The following is a 19,901-nucleotide window of genomic DNA, read 5'->3' on the forward strand; positions in this document are numbered from 1 at the left end:
GGGATCCCAGGGAATGCAGTAATTATCAAACTATTGCCTTAATATCCCATGCAAGTAAAGTAATGCTCAGGATTCTACAACAAAGGCTCTTACCATATATGGAGAGAGAAATGCCAGATATCCAGGCTGGATTTAGAAAAAGAAGAAGAGGCACCAGAGATCATATTGCAAACATATGTTGGATAACGGAATGGGCCAAGGAATTTCAGAAAAAAACCATGCTTTGCTTTATAGATTACTGCAAAGCCTTTGACTGTGTAGATCATTAAAAACTATGGAATGCGTTAAAAGAAATGGGGTGCCACAGCATCTGATTGTTCTGATGCGCAACCTATACTCTGGACAAGAGGCTACTGTAAAGATAGAATATGGAGAAACCGACTGGTTCCAACCCAAAAGGGTGTGAGACAGGGGTGTATTTTATCATCCTATTTGTTTAATTTATATGCAGAACATATCATACGGAAAGTGGGATTGTACCAAGATGAAGGAGATGTGAAAATTGGAGGGAGAAATATCAATAATTTAAGATATGCAGACGATACCATACTACTAGCAGAAACCAGTCATGATTTGAAACGAATGCCGATGAAAGTTAAAGAGGAAAGCAGAAAAGTAGGAGTACAGCTGAACGTCAAGAAGACTAAAGTAATGACAACAGAAGATTTATGTAACTTTACAGTTGACAATGAGGACATTGAATTTGTCAAGGATTATCAATACCTTGGCATAGTCATTAACTAAAATGGAGACAATAGTCAAGAAATCAGAAGAAGGCTAGGACTGGGGAGGGCAGCTATGAGAGAACTAGAAAACGGCCTCAAATGCAAAGATGTATCACTGAATACTAAAAGTTGGGATCATTCAGACCATGGCATTCCCGATCTCTAGGTATGGATGCGAGAGTTGGACAGTGAAAAAAGTGGATAGGAGAACAATCAACTCACTTGAAATGTGGTGTTGGAGGAGAGTTTTACGCATACCATGGACTGCGAAAAAGGCAAATAATTGGGTGTTAAAACAAATTAAACCAGAACTATCACTAGAAGCTAAAATAATGAAACTGAGGTTATCATACTTTGGACACATCATGAGAAGACATGATTCACTAGAAAAGGCAATAATGCTAGGAAAAACAGAAGGGAGTAGAAAAAGAGGAAGGCTAAACATGAGATGGGTTGATTCCATAAAGGAAGCCACAGACCTAAACTTACAAGATCTGAACAGGGTGGTTCATGACAGATGCTATTGGAGGTTGCTGATTCATAACATTGCCATAAGTAATAATCAACTTGAAGGTACGTAACAGATTATTATTTTAGTCAAAGCAAGTAATTAAGATTAGAAATTGATCAACAACATTACAGTTAATGGTAAAATATATATAATGAATTAATTATTCACATTTAATAAAACATTTATGTGATATGAACAACGCTAATTACTCATTTAAAAAACAAGTAATTGCCTAATGGCAAATGCTTAATGGAAACCAGGAACAGCACCACATGAAGGCTGTATTGAAAGCCTCTTCACACAAACCTAAATTTACACAATTCAAAGGAAATTGGTGGTAATTTGATTCTTGCAATTTGCAAAATTAACACAGTCACTAAAGTATTTTAGTCACCATATGGTTTCACATGCTTATAAAATACAAGACTCCATGGTTTCAAATCTATGAAATATCACATCATGTACTAGAATATAACAGCAAAAACGTATTACTATAAGAATTATAATTACTATAGAACTGATAACTTTGATGTAAAACATTTGAAAACAAACCAAACCAAAAAAAAGATTAATTATGACGGAAACATATGAAGCTGGCTCATACCAAGTCAGACAATTGGTCCAGTAGTTTTTACACTGACCATGTTCACAGCTTTCCAGGGTTTCAGAAAGGAATATTTTTATCCCTTCTTCAAGATGTCAGGGAGTAAACCTGGGAATGTCTCCATCCAAAGCATGCACTGCCGCTGAGCTATGGCCTTTCTCCCCTACCATACTAAGTTCAGGGTATGATTGCCAAAACTAAGTCAACCAATTCACAGGTTATGATAAAAGAAATAATAGAACAATGTCATGCTGAGGCTTAGACACAGAAATAGACACAAAAAGAGAAACCAAACTGCACAAAACAGTTCATAGAAACAGTTGTTTTGAAGACTCACTTAAACCTTGGCAGCCTTTAACTATTTATTAATGGTCTATTAATAAAACATGAAAATCAATATACACAAACCTGAAGCATAAGAGCATGTGGAGAGTGAACAAAAATTGAAGGATTTTCCTTTGGCGAGGATTCAAGGCATAACTGAGCATCAGTAGCCTTAGCATTGTAAGTGAAGGCAATGCTACTTGCAAGTTTCCCATCATACAGAACCTGCTTATGGTGCTCAGCAAGATGGATATCACTCTCAGATTTAAATTTGAAAGTACTCTGGGGATGCAAACAATAAAGTAGAAAATTACTGTATAATTACAAAACAACATTCTTATATAGCGTGGGAGAAAGAGCAGTAATGATATCCTGAATCACCACCATGTTTCCATCACTAAATCAGAATGAAACATACATATAATAAATATTTATTACATAAAGTGTTATTCTTCTCCTTTATCTAGAACTAAATTATTCTCTTTGTAGCACAGTTAAAAAAATTTTTTTTATTTATTTATTCCATTTGTATAATGCCCCATAGCCGAAGCTCTCTGGGCGGTTCACAACAATTAAAAACATTAAAAACAAATACACAAATTTAAAAACACATTTTTAAAAAGCAATTTTAAATTTCCTTAATGGACTTGCTTGTTTTTTAAAAAGTTAATCAGTTTGGAATGCAGTCCATTAAGTAATGCAGCTGAACATGTCTGCAACATCCAATAGCCTTCCATGATACAATGTCTAGCAGATTATATCACACACTTAAAAGGGAAAAAACATTCAGTTAAAGTATTAGAAAGTTCTGTAACAATACATAAAACTGAATTTTTATAATACCATCTTTCAAAGATCCTGCCAGTATCTTTTGATTAATGTATTGAATTTTTAGCAAAACAGCATGCATCCCAAGCTCTATTTGCTAAAAAATGTGAAAAGTTTTGAAAGAGCTGAAGGGCACTACAATTTAAATATATATATATATATACCATACATATATGGCTGGGATCCAGAGATTATTTTAAGCTGACCAAGGCCTTGCAGGTGCCCAATGGGATTCATTACTTTTTTATCTTTGAATAGTTGACACTCCGTGCCATTTGACAAACTATTTTTGAAACCCCTTTCAGGTTCAGAAGCAGTATGCCACACAGCAAGGACGACTGCAAGAAAAGAACAAAGCCCATCTGGGTGCACAAAACAAGCTGAACTATTGATTGGATTCAAACAGTTATCACAGCAAAAAGTATGCTGATTTGTAACTTTGTTTTCTGGTCAACTGACAGTACAATACAAAAAATATTTATCTCCTACAGTCAACTATCCACTTTGTTAGCATAGCATGTTGCAATTATTAGGTTTTTTCCTTTTTACAATAATTTCACAGCCAAACTCAAAATGTCTGATAAGAATATTCAAGATGTTAGCAGTAACTAAATTAATGCATTTCAAAGTCTGATACAATACCACCTAAAAACCATTTGTCACCTCACCTATTTCAAAATAGCCAATTACTACATTGTTTAGGGCAATCTAAAAAAAAAACTTACTAGGAAGTAACTCCACTTAATGCAGCGAGACTTAGTTTGGAGAAAACAGGTATAGGATTGCCCTGTAAGCTTACTACACATTTTTACAATGTTTAAGAAATGTCATTGCTATGGTTACAGCCAAAGATTATCAACAACCAACGAAAGAGGAGAGGGGAAATCAGGCTCTTTATTTTACTAATTCTTTCCATATAATGATTGTTATGTTTGCTGTGTATTGATATGCTGATAATTGTTTTGTGCATTCATGATTTTGTTACCCACCCATCCACCCCGAGCATGTGAATGGTGAGGCAGGATATAAACCATTATAAACCAATACAGAGCTGTAAATAATTTCACTTGGACCACAATCCAGCTGGCATTTACACTAGGCCAAGGGCATACAGGATGTGGTGTATCCCTAGCAAAGGAGGGAGAGAGGACAGAGGATATCAGCACAGCCAGGCTTTGCCGGCACAATTTCCCCACCTGGGCACAGCTTGGGAAATCTGCCATCTCCTGGGCCCAGCCGCCTCAGCCGAGACTGGCGCAAGTGGAGCCGGTGAAAGGCCTGAAAAGAGGAGTTCCAGGGGGATCAAGGGCGGAACCAAGGGGGACTTATGTGGCATCATGAGCACATGTGGCTTGGTCCCAAGGCCGCCAGTCCTAGCAAACGATACACTGGAAAATAGAGTGGCGGAAGGACACATACATTTTTTTTCCTTCTGCTGAGCTCTGTTAGCGCAGCCAGTGTGCTCCTCTTCCAGGGGCTCCTGACTGGAGATGGGATGTGGCGTAACCTTTCGCTGGCTCCAGTTCTGCCAGCCTCCTCTAGTTAGCATTGCTTTGTTAATCTCCTAGGTTTTTTTGGAAAAGAGCTCTCTAGAGAGTTTTGTATACACAAGTGGACATATTCACTCTGGGAAGTTTGCTCACTACAAACGGTAGCTTTCATCAATACTCTGCTGCTTTGCTTTATGCATACCTTTTTGTTTAGCTTGATGCAACGGCTGGGTATCTATACACATACACAAGCATGCAGCTTACACAAAGCCATAGTTATAATTTAAGATAATTTTAAAGGAGTTCAAACAATATCAAAACAATTATTTAGTTGCACTGTTCACTCAATACAGCATTTTTCCTGAATTAAAATTACATCAACTACTACCTTATATCCAGGTCCTAACTGATGTATTGCAAATATCTGTGCTGGGTTGAGAGCTTCGGTAAATACATAGACTGCTCCAAGTTGACCACAAAACACTCTATTTGCATCAGCAGTTTCAGATGATCCCAGAAAACATTTATCATAGCTCTGTATTAAAATGTAAATATTTAGGATATACAATAAAAAGGCAGTTAAAAACAGTCAAACAGGTGTTAAAAATCAGTCTTGTCTTTTATTTTCCCGCATAAACACACTGTATTATTACTTTCCACAAACTATGAGTCCTCACAGTTAAGTTATATGTTTTGCTTCACTTCCAGATCAAAAAGTTAAATGAACTCCTTCTTTACAATGAAATTAAACTATTTCAATGATCAGGCTTTTTCATATATTTGAACATTAAAACATTAGTATCTCATGGCACATTAATTACAAATCAATGTAACCCAAATTGCAAATTAAAATTCCAACTGAAACTTCATTATAGAACTTAAAATCCTTTCTCCTTTGATATTAAGAAGCAAAATTGTGGGAGACTGCAAGACTTGAGCCCATTTGTGCAAGACCCACATCTCAAATTGACCCCTGATGTACTGAGGTAAAAATGCATATTTCCCCCCTTAGTTTATTAAATTTGTATAGCTTTGCCCACTACAAAGTCCTGAAGCAATTTACAAGTAAAAATGAAATAATAAAATCAAAGAAATATATTAAAGACAGATTTAACAATATACCCAGGAGAACAAAAATTACTTTCCCTGGCACCGAAATGATGACAAGGATAGCGTCAGGCAGACCTCTCTAGCAAGAGCATTCCATAAGGGGGGGAGCAACTAGTGAGAAGTCCCATTCTCTCATGGTCACACCCCCAGACCTACCTCAGAGGTTTTATTCTCTCACTTCAGATGATGATCTCAGGTATGGGCCAGGTTCATATGAGGAAAGACAGTCCTTTATGTGTAGTGGTCCTGAGATATACAAGGCTTTAAAACCAGTATTTTGAATTGAGGCTCAAAAAGAACTGGCAGCCAGTGTAGTTGGGACAGAACTGGTGTTATATGTTCCGGTTAAAAATCTAGCTGTAGCATTCTGTACTAGCTGTAGTTTCTGAGCTGTCTTCAAAGGCAGCCCCATGTACAACACAATGCAGTAGTTTAACCTGGAGATTACCACAGCATAGACAACCAAAGCCAGGCTTTCCGCATCCACACAGGGTTACAGCTGGGCTACCAGCTGAAGCTGGCAGAAGGTACTCCGAGCCTTTGAGGCCACTTCTGCCACCACTGACAGTGTTGGATCCTAGAGTATCCCTAAACTGTGCACCTGTTCCTTCAAGGGGAGTGTAACCCCATTCAGAACAGGATGAATTCTCTAATCCAGACAGATGAACCACCAATAGGGTTGCCAGGCTCAGGGCCTGAGACTGATCCTATATCTTTAGGAGAAGAGAAAGTCAGCCAAGTGCAGGTGTTCTTGCAACACTGTAATGGGAAAAACCACAAAGTGGAAATCTCCCTTCCCCCTGCACAACTTTTAAAGATACAGAAGATCTCTTGGTTACCAGGCCCTTGGCTGACTTTCTCTTCTCCTAAAGATACAGGATCAGTCTCAGGCCCTGAACCTGGCAACCCTAACCACTATCAGTCTTATCTGGATTGAGCTTCAGTTTGTTGGCTCAGCTAGCCCATCACAGAGGCCAGGCACTAATCCAGCACATCCACCACCAAACCAACTTGAGGTGCAAAGGAGATGTAGAATTGTATGCCATCAGCATATCAACAACACATTCCAAAACTATGTATGACTTCATTTAACTATTTCATGTAGATATTAAACAGCAAGGAGGATAAGACTGAGTCCTACAGAACCCCACAGTAAGGCCCCATAGCTCCAAACATCATTTCCCAAGCATTACCTCCCAGAAATGACCATTCAAGTAGGAGTGGAACCACTGCAAACAGTGCTCCCTGCTCCAACTTGGACAGTCTCCTCAGAAGGATACCATCAAGAAGCCATTAAGAAGTTAAGGAGAATCAACACGGATACAATCTCCATATTCCTCTCCCAACATATGTCATCATACAGGGTGCCCAAGGTGCTATCAGTGCTAAAACTAGACCAATCCCTCCAAATGAAATGGATCTAGAAAAAAAGTCTCTCAAGAACTCAAGAACCTTGGTCCAGGAAGGAGGCATTTGCAACCAGCCTATAGTTATTCAAGTCTTCTGGTTCAAGAAGAGTTTCTTAAAGAGTGGTCTCACTGCTGCTTCTTTCAGATAGCCTGAGATCACTGCCTCTCTCAGAGAGGCATTAATTACCTTCTTGGCTCAGCCAGCAATCCCGTCCCTGCTGGATGTGATCACCCATGAGGGGGGAGGGGTGATAATGCAAGTGGTCACCCACACCCATCCAAGTACCTTGTCCTTAGCCTCTAGCTTTATCAACTGAAACTCATACATTAACTCCTGAACAGACACCTGATCAGACAGCACCCTGAATATCCCTGGTAACTGACCTGTTATAATAGCAGAGTCTACAGATACAAGTGAATTTATCTTTAAGATGTCTTGCAAATAAATTATATTAGGCTGAGTGTTCCACCACCTCCCTCAGGCCAGAACTTTAAAAGCTCCATACTGTCAAGAATGCCTGGTCTGAAAGATTAAAAACTAAAATGGTTCTCAGGCAAGGAATTGTGGAGGGAAACATCTTGCCTGAAATGGAGTCTCTGAGAGGCCATGAGACTGCAGTTCTCACAGCTGAAGCTAGTTAATTAAGCTACCATCAAGAACACTTGCTTATCAGTTGAGACTAGTACTTCAAGACCAGTCAGCCTGGGAAGTTTGGTGAATGCATGACTGTTAGGCATGAAAGCTCCAGAAGGTTTTGTCATCAGAAAGCCCCCTGATTGACTAATTAATTCCTGGCTGTTGCTGGGCATTTTCCCATAAGAATAGGATTCAGACCTCAGCCTTAGTTCCCCAATGTTCTTTATGGTTCTCCAGTGGTTTCTGGTGCTATCTGTGTTGGGGTTCCATTGGGTATCCAAACTTTGCATCTCTGGGGAGATGTGGAACCATGTGGTGGTTTGCTGTTTACTTCTATTGTAAGTACAGATTAGGTTAGACCAGCCTTTCCCAACTAGTGGGCCACCAGATGTTGTTGGACTGCAATTCCCATCTTTCCTGACCATTGGCAATGCTGGCTGAGGCTGATGGGAATTGTGGTCCAACAACATCTGGTGGCCCACTAGTTGGGAAAGGCTGGGTTAGAAAGTTTTGTTGTTTTTGTTTGTGACTGTAATTCTCTCTGTATTTTACCTGGTCCTCAGGGGTGTGGCTTTTAAGGAATCATTTTACTGCCATATCTTTGTGTACTTATATTTTTATTCTAACAAAGCTACTTCTTATTTACCAGTGTGTGTTAACTGCAGGGGACATTTGGCTCTGAATCCAGCACTTTGGCCATTTGGTGTCAGGCCCAGGATGTGACTCAGGAAGCAGACCAGAGGTTGTAGTTAATTCGTGTTTTATTAGGGTAATGTCCAAACAAAGACTGCGCTTTCTCATGAAGCAATACAAGGATACAGGTCCTGCGACATTGGGAGAAAGTTGACAGAGCAAGGGGCTGCTTCCCGCCTGTTCTTTAAGAAGGGGCTAAACGGGCACGCAACCTTTCGCTCCTCCTTAACTGCCCCTCAGGTACTGCCCACCTCCCCCCCCCTTCTCTCCTGTCTTTTCAACCGTCTGCGTGTGCGTGGTGAGGGGGGAGGCATCACCTCCTCCTCTTCTGAAGTGTCCAATTCCACTATGGGTGATAAAGAAGGAGCTGAGGGTAAACCATCTCTCCGCCTTTCTGCTGTGATCAGCCCTCCCTCTTGCTCTGAGCTGCGGAGAAGGGAGGGCCTGGGAATGTCTGGGGGGGATTCTAAAACTTCAAGGCTCTCAGGCTCCCCGTTGCTAGGCGACCCTATCTCTGGCACGTCCTCTGTTTCGGCTTCGCTCCACAGAGGGTGAGTTCCTCCCTCCTCCCTCTGCCAGCCATCTGAATCTTCTTCCAACCCCCCAGGAGCCCAGCTCATCCTCCCGACACCATCCCCCTTCTCAAGCTGTGCCCCCCTCCCCTTGTCTGGTTTGGGGCGTTGAGGACAACGTTGATGGAAAAGTTTTACTAACTCTGGAGCATGCACATCATCTGCATTTTCCCATGATCTGTCAGCCACCCCATAGCCCTTCCAGTGAATCAAATACTGCAGCTTGTGGCGTCGTATCCTGGAATCCAAGATTTCCTCAACTTCAAACTCAAGCTGCTCATTTATCAGGAGTGGGGATCCAGGAGGCTCCTCCGGCCGCAGCTCACTGGGAGGGGCAGCTTTCGTCAAGAGGGATCGATGGAACACAGGATGTATTTTAAACGTGTCAGGTAGCTTCAGCCGGTACGCCACGGGATTAATTTGAGTTTCTATTTTGAAAGGACCCACCCTTTTGTCTTGTAATTTTCTACATTTGCCCGGCATCTGGAGGAAACGGGTGGACAGCCATACCTGGTCTCCTGGTTGAAGGGGGGGGCCCTCCTTCCTGTGCAGGTCAGCAACTCGCTTGTACTCTGTTTTGGCTTCGTTTAACTGCTGTTTCAGTGTTTGTTGCACCGCTTGCAATTCTTTTAGGAAGTCCTCAGCTGCCGGCACCAGCATTCCTTCTGAGCTGCTTGGAAAGACTTTAGGATGGAATCCATAATTCGCGAAGAATGGGGTTTGTTGAGTGCTGGAGTGTAGAGAATTGTTGTAGGCGAACTCTGCAAAATGCAAATAAGATACCCAGTCAGTCTGTTGATAGGACACATAACTTCTTAGATATCTTTCCAAAACGGCGTTCAAGCGTTCCGTTTGCTCATCTGTCTGGGAGTGATGGGCGGAGGAGAGTTTTAATTCCGTCTGCAACTGTTTCCACATTGCTCTCCAAAATTTGGCTGTGAACTGAGTTCCTCGGTCTGAGACTACTCTGTTTGGCAATCCATGCAGTCGGTAGACTTCTTTGATGAATAACTTGGCCGTTTCCTTAGCCTCTAAGGCCCCTGCACAAGGGAGGAAATGCGCCATTTTGGTGAGTAGATCTACCACGACTAAAACGGCTGTCATTCCTTGGGATTTGGGCAGATCAGTTATAAAATCCATGGAGAGATCCTTCCAGGGTTCATGTGGGACAGGTAGCGGTTGTAACAGTCCTGCTGGTTTCCCTGTTTGTGTTTTTGTCCGCAGACAGACAGAGCAGGACTTTACATAGCTTTCAATATCCCTACGCATTTTAGGCCACCAGAAGTCCTTGGCCACGTTCTGAATGGTCTTGTAAATCCCAAAGTGTCCCGCTGTGATGGAATCATGGCACTGGCGTAGGATTCTGAGCCTTAATTCTCCTTCTGGCACATATCTGGCTGTTTTGAACCATAATAGTCCATTCCTCCAGTGAAAAGTTACTTCTGAGTCTTGACTTTGTCCCATCTCCTGCCCATATTTGAGTACGTCTGCATCTTCTTGTTGTGCCTTTTTGAGTTCCTCTTCCCACGAAGACTGGCATGATCCCAACATTAATTTCTCTGGCGGGATCACGTACTGAGGCTGGTCCTTGGATTCACTTTCTTTGTACTGTGGCTGTCTGGATAAGGCATCAGCTCTCTGGTTTTTGGCTTGGGCTTGGTAAGTGATCTTGAAGTTAAACCTGGTGAAGAACTGGGACCATCTTATTTGTCTCTGGTTCAGCTTTCTGGCAGTTTGGAGGCTTTCCAGGTTCTTGTGGTCGGAGCACACTTCGATCTGATGAGGGGCCCCCTCTAGGTATTGTCTCCAGTTTTCAAAAGAGTCCTTGATGGCCAGCAGCTCCTTCTCCCAAACTGTGTAATTCTTCTCTGCAGGCTTTAACTTCCGAGAGAAGTATGCACAGGGGTGCAGCTCCTTTCCTTCTTGGTCTAATTGCAGAAGGACCTCCCCGATAGCAAAATCTGAAGCATCTGCTTCCACGATGAAAGGTCGGGTCGGGTCAGCAAAGTGCAGAATGGGCTCGGAAGCGAACCTTCTCTTCAGCTCCTCAAAGGCCTGGGTGACGTTCTCTGCCCATTGAAACTTCTTCTTTCCCCTTAAGCAGTCAGTCAGAGGAGCTGTCAATTTGGAAAACCCTGGAATGAACTTTCTGTAATAATTGGCAAACCCCAAAAACCGTTGTACATCCTTTTTGGTGACAGGTTGGCCCCAGTCCAATATACAGCTTACTTTCCCTGGGTCCATGTCCACGCCTTCCGCTGAGATTCGATATCCAAGGAAGTCTAGAGACTTGAGGTCAAATCCACATTTCTCTAATTTAGCATACAGGTGATTTTCTCTCAGTCTCTTCAACACCGTCTTCACATGCTGGTCGTGGTCTTCCTGGTTCTTTGAGAACACCAGGATATCATCTAAGTAACAGATTACATACGTGTCCAACAAGTCTCTAAACACGTCGTTCATGAATTTTTGAAAAATTCCTGGACTTCCACAAAGTCCAAACGGCATGACCAGGTATTCATACTGTCCGTAAGCGGTCAAGAGCCCTGTTTTCCATTCATCTCCCTGCTTCATCCTGATCAGATTGTACGCTCCTCTCAAATCCAACTTCGTGAAGATTTTTGCAGAGCGCAGTCGGTCCAACAACTCTGAGATCAGGGGCAGCGGGTAGCTGTTGGGGATGGTGATCTGGTTCAATGCGCGATAGTCGTTACAGGGTCTGAGTTCTCCCCCCTTCTTTTTCACAAACAATAGCGGCGCTCCAGCAGGGGATTGTGAGGGGCGTATGAATCCTCGCCTCAGGTTTTTATCCAGGAATTCCTTCAGGGCCTCCCTCTCAACCTCTGTGAGAGAGTAGATTCTCCCTGATGGAATGCTGGCTCCTGGCACTAGATCAATCGCACAGTCGTAAGGGCGGTGGGGGGGTAAAGTCTCTGCCTCCTTTTCATCAAACACATCTTTGAATTCTTCATACTTTGGCGGCAGGGTCACTTGCTCGATCTCTTGCACTGCCCCCGTTAAGGTGTTCTTGATTCCTTCAGGTTGACAGTTCTCCTGGCAATACTGTGAGGTGAACCACACCACCGCCTCCTTCCAACTTATTTTGGGTTCATGTTTTGCTAGCCAGGGCATTCCCAGAATCACCTCAAAGTTCGAGAGATCTGACACGTATAGCGAAATGAACTCTTCGTGCCCAGGGATTTGAAGTTTCACTTCCTCCGTGGCTTGTGTCACCCCTCCTGACTTCAGGGGTCTCCCATCGATAGTCTCCACAGCTAGGGGAGCGTTCAGTTTCCACCGGGAAATTCCATGACGCTTGACTAACTTTGCATCAATAAAATTTGTGGAGGCTCCACTGTCAATTAAGGCAGTGGAATTAAACACCACTCCTCTGGAAGTTGTAATCCGAATAGGCAAGACCAACACCCCCTTTGAGGGAGGTTGGATCGTTGGGGGGCCTTTATACAACGCTGCCCCCAGTCCACCGGCCTGCACGTGGACTGGGTGTTCTAGTTTCCCGACGACTCAGCTTTCCCCCCTTTTAGTCCACAGTCCCTGGCCACGTGGCCCGGCTTTGAACAATAAAAGCATAAATGTTCTCGGCGGTGTCTTTCCTTTTCTTCTTCCGACAGTCTTGGCCTAGCCCCTCCCTGTCCCTCAGCTGCATTACCTGCCATTCCTGCAGAGGGAAGGGTCTTGCTGCGAGATGCCGAGGCTGAGTATCTCGGGACCTCCTGCTTCCTTTCCAGGCGCCTTCCTTCCATCCGGTGATCTATCTGTAGGCATAGCCGGATGAGCCCTGGTAGGTCAGCGGGGGGGGGGAGGTCCTGGCCAACTCATCCAGGATTTCAGCATTTAATCCACTCCGGTACATAAACATCAGGGCGGCGTCATTGTAACCCGTTTCTTGGGACAGAATTTTAAAAGCGTTAGTGTACTCGGAAACAGTCCCTTTAGCTTGCTTCAGAGCGCCTAGTTGCCGCGCTACTGTTTCAGCTCTTTGCGGGTCTTGGAACATCTCGGTCATCGTATAAATCCTCTGTACCTTCTTAAGACAGTATCTTTTCTCACGAGATACGGAGTCACCCATTTTGCAGCTTCTCCCTCCAGGAGGCTAATCACGAAGGCCACTTTAGCCCCATCGTCTGGAAATTCCATGTGCCTGACATCCAGATATAACTCACATTGAGCCACGAAAGTTGCCAACTGATCACTTTGTCCGCGTATTTTGGGGGCAATCCAATGGGAACCTTTACTGCGGCAGCTGGAGGGGCTGTTTGCATCTGGTCTATCGTGGCCTTCAAGGTTTGATTATCTGTCTTCAACGCCTTGACTGCTGCTAGCAGGGCTTGGACATCCGTCTGCAAATCAGCTACCTTAGTCCTCAAGAGTTTCACTTCTTCCGTCTCAGAAGTGGGGTTCGTCCCCCCCGCTGCTCCCTTTGACATCTTGTCCCGGTCAAGTGAAGAGAGCGTTGAGGGTGATTTAGGTGGCTCTGTCAAGCTGTCAGGCCCAGGATGTGACTCAGGAAGCAGACCAGAGGTTGTAGTTAATTCGTGTTTTATTAGGGTAATGTCCAAACAAAGACTGCGCTTTCTCATGAAGCAATACAAGGATACAGGTCCTGCGACATTGGGAGAAAGTTGACAGAGCAAGGGGCTGCTTCCCGCCTGTTCTTTAAGAAGGGGCTAAACGGGCACGCAACCTTTCGCTCCTCCTTAACTGCCCCTCAGGTACTGCCCACCTTCCCCCCCTTCTCTCCTGTCTTTTCAACCGTCTGCGTGTGCGTGGTGAGGCATCACCTCCTCCTCTTCTGAAGTGTCCGATTCCACTATGGGTGATAAAGAAGGAGCTGAGGGTAAACCATTTCTCCGCCTTTCTGCTGTGATCAGCCCTCCCTCTTGCTCTGAGCTGCGGAGAAGGGAGGGCCTGGGAATGTCTGGGGGGGATTCTAAAACTTCAAGGCTCTCAGGCTCCCCGTTGCTAGGCGACCCTATCTCTGGCACGTCCTCTGTTTCGGCTTCGCTCCACAGAGGGTGAGTTCCTCCCTCCTCCCTCTGCCAGCCATCTGAATTTTCTTCCAACCCCCCAGGAGCCCAGCTCATCCTCCCGACATTTGGCCACAGAATACCGGATATTTGGGTATTTTGCCTAAAGGCTCCAGGACAAGGAGTGTACCTTTGGCTCTTGTCTCTGGAATCCTTGGCAGGTCTTTTTCTGGCACTTTGGGTTTTCCCTTGGCCCAGAGTGGGTGACCAGGGTTAAGGGGTGGTGGCAGTCTACCTACCTTGCAGAGTTGTTGTTGGTTTACTCAGCCTTAGTAAGGGAGGCATGCATGGTGCCTGGCCAGGATCAATTCCCTGGGTTTGGGAACTGAGTCCTGGAACTGAACTGGCAGCAGTTCATGACACATAAATATCTTATAAAACTCTGAGGGATGACACACCAAGAACGCAATGGAGGCAGAGAATAACACTTCTTTGCTGCTTTCGTTGCCACAAAGTCGGTTCAACAATAGGGACACATTTGTGTTTGATTGTGTTTGTTTGGAATCTTCCTCTATTTTTGTTCTAGTCATCTTCCAACTTGCTTCATTGCCCTCAGCTCCAGTGTATACCATAGTGCCACTCGGGCTTGACAAAGTGAAAGAGGGCACTAAGGGACATTTGTGTGAAACTCCCAAGTCATTTTCATGTTCTATAGATTGATCAAGGCTTTGACAGCGTTGTCAGACCTGTTAGTTGATCTGTTAGACTCCAGAGTTGTCTGGAAACCAATTGAATCCATCAGCCTCTGAGGGCAGACCATTCTAACGGGTCTCCTGCCTCTGCGAACGGAAAGGTCATGGGCGATCTCACCAGGAGCAGCCACAGCTACCACCCTAAATTGTACAAGAGCTGCAACAGTAAGGGAAACCCTTCCCTCCCTGCAACATTTTCCACCAATGGAATACACACTTTTCCCCACACTGTTTTCCTGATCTAAATCCTTCCCTCTCTAATGAACATTTAGCCCAACAGAGAAAAGCATACAGATACTTGTATATTTACACATGGGAACAAAATGGCAATTTGGGAAAGGAAAGTTAGATTGCGAAAATGGTGTGGGACAGAGCATTTAACTCCCTCTCTCCAGTGCTGCTACTTTGATCAAAATTTGAGCCCCCAACATACTTTTCCCTATTGTAGCAAGCTGTCTGAAGAACGAGGGCATCCTGGACTTACTAACACCCACTATCTCTTACTCCTCTCATAGCAGTTTCTGAAAAGGAATATATTTTTGAGTGATATTGGGCACGTATTCAGCAAGAATATAAAGAAAAATACATACATCATTTGTGTTCACATGCCAAGCCATGTCACCATAGGATACCAGCTGACCATTAACGTAACAGCGAATTTCACTGTTTCTCCAGCGATTGTAGATATGTACAATGCTAATCATGTACCACTAGAAAAAAAATGGAAAGCATACCATTAACATGATTAAAAATTAAGAAAGATATAAACACAAGTAACCCACAATACAATCTAAACTCAGAATTTACCACCTTCAGGTCCTAGACTACACATTTAAATAGCACTCCCCCATGAGAAAAAGGAAACGGAACTTGAAGCTGAGCAGTTCCAAAACCACCTTTTGATATGGACTGGCTGTCTGCTAATTTAAACAGAAGTAGTAAAATGCCTGAATAGGTTTAACTAGCTGTCTGGATGACAGTCACTGCAACAATTAGCCTCAATCTACTTTATTTTTTGAAAAATTGTTTATCTGTACACATATATATTTGGACACCACTCAAGATACCTTAACCAAATTTGGCACAATAGTTCCCAAGGTCGAGGAGGTTTTAAGACTATGTCTGAATGACATTTTAAAACAAAATGGCAGAAAAACTGCACTGATTTGGACATCACTTAAGATACCTTAACCAAAGTTGTCATAATGGTCCCCAAAGTCGATGAGCAGGTTTTATATTATATTTTGATGCCAGTGAATGCCATTTTGAATCAAGATGGCAGTATTAACCTTTCAAAATTACAGGGATTTGGACACCTCCTAAGATATCGCAGCCAAATTTGACACAATGATTCCCAAGATCAGGGAGCACGTCTCTGACTATGTTTACATACCATTGGATGCCACTGGCTTGTTTTCAAACTGGCCACAGTTAAGGTTACACCACAATCCCCAGCCCTGTCAGCCCATGTTTAAGGGAAATTAAAACTGAAGCTATAAAAATCCTTCTGGCCATGTGAGAATAGGAAAGAGGAGGAACAAATGAGCTCAATGTGCATGCTATGCTACATTTAGTGTGATGTGCAAACACAGCCACCAAAAATACCTCTAAAGTTGACAACTGACCCACAGTCAATGGTGGTGGGGGAGGGGAGAGGGAGAGTTGGGAGCTGGATATTGAACTTTGAACAGGATGCCAGTAACACAGGCTTTCTAAGTCAACTGTAACCAAAAAACCAGGAGGAAGGAACATAAACCACAAAATACAAAAGAAGAAAGTAATTCTCAAAATTGCCAACTCTTAATGTTTATTGTAGCTCTCAACACATTTCAGAACTCAAGTTCCTTCTTCAGAAGCATTTAGACTTTCTGAGGCAGCTTACACAAAAGCAGCTGCCTGTCTGGCAGCTTGAGAAAGAATCAAGACTCGCCTGGTTTTTGCTGAATCCCCACCTACTCAAGTTGTCCAAGCTCACATCCCCTTCTGCTTCAGAAGGCCCCCCCAACCTTCAAGAACAGTTTTTAGGGGGTGGGGATAAGGGGCCTAAGTGGGATGGGAAAGTGACGAAAATCTGGTATTTTGCAAGCAAGTCCTTTCCACAAAGGCACCACTGGATACAACCCAAGGCAAATGAACAAGAGTGAAAACAATGTTTTCCTTTTTTTGACAAGGCAAGGATAGCATTTTTAAAAAGTATCACTACCAGTAAATCTCAAATTGAAAGCGTTCTGGAATGTACATATAAGACTGCATGAGCCAAATATATTCCATATTTTTATGTGTGAAAATGCTGTCCAAATCTTTTTCCTGCTTTTATATATTCCTAACCACTAGTGATTTTCCCCCATTTTCCCAACTCTTGGTGTAGGGTATCCCCAATCAACTTAAATCAATAGGAAGTATCACAGGAGACAGGAGGTTTTTTCCTGTCTTTCAAGTGACTGGAGGATGACAACCTACTTGGTGGTATCTTAGTGCCCACTCTAGAAATGCTGGATTCATGTCACTCCAGTACAAAAAGTGCACATCGTATTTTAAAGATCATGAGCGATTAAGTTTGACATCAGACTTTAATTCCATCAGACGGATATTTTTCAAAGTTGAAAAACGTTTCCAATTCCAAGGTGCCAGTACTGAAATTCAAAATGAGCAGTAGCCAATATTGCGTATGGACAGACTAGTAGCTCATAAATGTGTTGCAAGGCTATGATATATTTCTTTGCATATTGTTATACTGTAATTCTTATATGAGACCTTACTCCATCAGAATCACATCAGAACTACCACATGTACTTTAACTGCAGCATGGTATCTGCTGTTCACTGCGATCCACATTTTCACTTGCAGTGGTTAGTGTGTCACCATCCTCTAATGACAATGGCAGACCTAACCTTCTTTACAACCTTGTAACTGCAAAGTTGAAACAGGATTTCCCTGGCATTTATGCAGCAATTCCTAACTCATCTCTAGCTCATAGGTTGGAAAAACTGGGGTTCTTTGGCACTGCACCGTCAAGGCCCCCAGACCATCTCAGCTTGCCATTATTTCCTGCTCCAGATCAGGAAATGGAAAGAGAAGGGCTTCCTTGCCTCCTGTGCAGTCAAAACAGTAAAAGGAGAGGCAGGACCCCAACAAACACAGTTTACAATTTGGCTATAAAGATCAGTCAAATCTTGTGGAGCCCAGCTACACATGTTCCATGTTTAAACCTCTAGCTCATAATGCATTTAAGCTCACATTCTGTATTCAGTAAGTTCCCAATTTATACTTTATATTTCCTATTTTGAAGTACCCATCACTGTACTACTTTTTTTTCCCAATAGACTTAATGGTGACTGGTTTTGCAAAGGGCAACTAATTTTTTGGAAATTCGGCTATTTTTGAAGGAAAAATGTATTTTATTTCAACCTTGTGATATGATTTATATCCTCCTCTAGGATACACACCTTAACATGGTGAGGCGGTTTGAGAGTGTCAAAGACACCAGACTAAGATGCATCCAAACTCAGAGGAAGGCAATGGTAAACCACCTCTGAATACCTCTTACCATGAAAATCCTATGAACAGAGCATTTAAAATGCAACACAATATAGTGCTGGAAGATGAGACCCTCAGGTCAGAAGGCACTCAGCAAGCTACTAGGAAAGAACAGACAAGTACAAGTAGCGCTGTGACTAATGACGCCACTGGGTCAAAGCCAAAAGGAAGCTTAAACACGGATGTACACAGATGTGAAAGGAGAGTCTGGAGTTGTACAACGTACACAATAGGAACATGGAATGTGAGAATCATGAACCAGAGAAAGTTAGAAACTGTCAAGCAAGAAATGGAACGGATCAAAATTACAATAGAGTAGGGACCTGCTTCTCAGCGCCCTGCTTTTCAGCGTTCCACTAATATGGTGCCAGCGGGGAGAACAGCTGGAGAGGGGACTGGAGCTCCCCGCACTCCAGCTGATCTTGCTGGAGGAGGGGAAGATCAGCTGTAGCGCACTACAGCTGATCTTCTCCTCTTCTGGCACGATCAGACTCCCGCGCTCCAGCTGATCTCGCCGGAGGAGGGGAAGATCAGCTGTAATGTGCTACAGCTGATCTTCTCCTCAGGGGCAATCAGACCCCCGTGCTACAGCTGATCCCACCGGAGGAGGAAAAGATCAGCTGCAGCGAGCTAAACCTGAATTTCTTCTCCTCCGGCACAATCAGCGGCTTAGGTTCCAGACCCCCATGCTACAGCTCATCCACTTTTTGGCGGTTTTTGCTTTTCAGCAGGGGTCTGGAACCTCACCTGCCATATGAGTAGGGCCCTACTGTACTTGGCTTGAGTGAATTAAAACGGAAGGGAATGGGACATTTTCCATCAGACTACAAAATATTTTATGCAGGAAATGAGAATTTAAGAAGAAATGGGGTTGCTTTAATAGTGAGAAGTGATGTAGCAAAAGCAATTAGGAGCTGTAACGCAAGGTCTGAGAGAGTGATATCAATGAGATTAAATGGGAAACCTATCAACATAACCATCATCAAAGTCTACGCTCCAATGGAAAATGCAGAAGAGGAGGAATTGGAGAGTTTTTTTGCAGAAGTAAGGAAGAAATTGATCACACACCAAAAGAAGATGTGCTGATAATCATGGGGGACTGGAACACAAAAGTAAGGAACAGAGAAGAACTAGAAATTGTGGGGAGATGGGGCTTAGGAGACAGAAATGAAGCAGGAGAAAGACTTATTGAATTCTGTGAAGCCAATTATTTGTTTCTTGCAAATACATTTTTTGAGCAACCGAAAAGACAACTGCAATGTAGACATCACCAAATTGTCAATATAGGAATCAAATTTATATAATTTGTAGCTGAAGATGGAGAAGTTCCATACCTTCTGCGAAAACAAGACTAGGAGCAGACTGCGGTACAGATCATGAACAGGTAAATATCGAAAATCAGAGTAAAGCTAAAGAAGAACAACAAAGCAATCATAATGCCAAAATACAATTTAAATAACATCCCAGAAAAATATAAAGATCAAATAAGAATCAGATTTGAGGCTTTAAACTTAGTTCATAGGGAAATAGAAAAACTATGGATTGAAGTCAGAAACATTATCAAGGAAGAATGCAAAAATACCTCTCATTAAAAAGAGAGAAAGACCTCAATGGATGAATGATGAAACTCTTAAAATGGTTAAAGAAAGAAGGAAAGCAAAAGGAGATAGAAACATGGTCAGAACCCTAAATGCAATAATACAGAGACTAGTATGTAGGGA

At 43.0% G+C, this 19,901-nt stretch overlaps 1 protein-coding gene across 1 annotated transcript in view; it reads right to left on the reverse strand.

Annotated features, from left to right (window-relative positions):
- The window catches only part of NBEA (neurobeachin), a 318,923-nt gene that overhangs the window by 212,826 nt on the left and 86,196 nt on the right, over nt 1-19,901 (reverse strand). The window contains exons 7-9 of the mRNA XM_061629722.1: nt 15,234-15,353; nt 4,871-5,017; nt 2,249-2,446 (exon numbers count right to left, since the gene is read on the reverse strand). Coding sequence (XP_061485706.1) covers nt 2,249-2,446; nt 4,871-5,017; nt 15,234-15,353 — 465 coding nt within the window. The remainder of the gene's footprint in view (nt 1-2,248; nt 2,447-4,870; nt 5,018-15,233; nt 15,354-19,901) is intronic.

The sequence above is a fragment of the Rhineura floridana genome, chromosome 5 (genome assembly GCF_030035675.1).
Source record: "Rhineura floridana isolate rRhiFlo1 chromosome 5, rRhiFlo1.hap2, whole genome shotgun sequence".
NCBI lineage: Eukaryota > Metazoa > Chordata > Lepidosauria > Squamata > Rhineuridae > Rhineura > Rhineura floridana.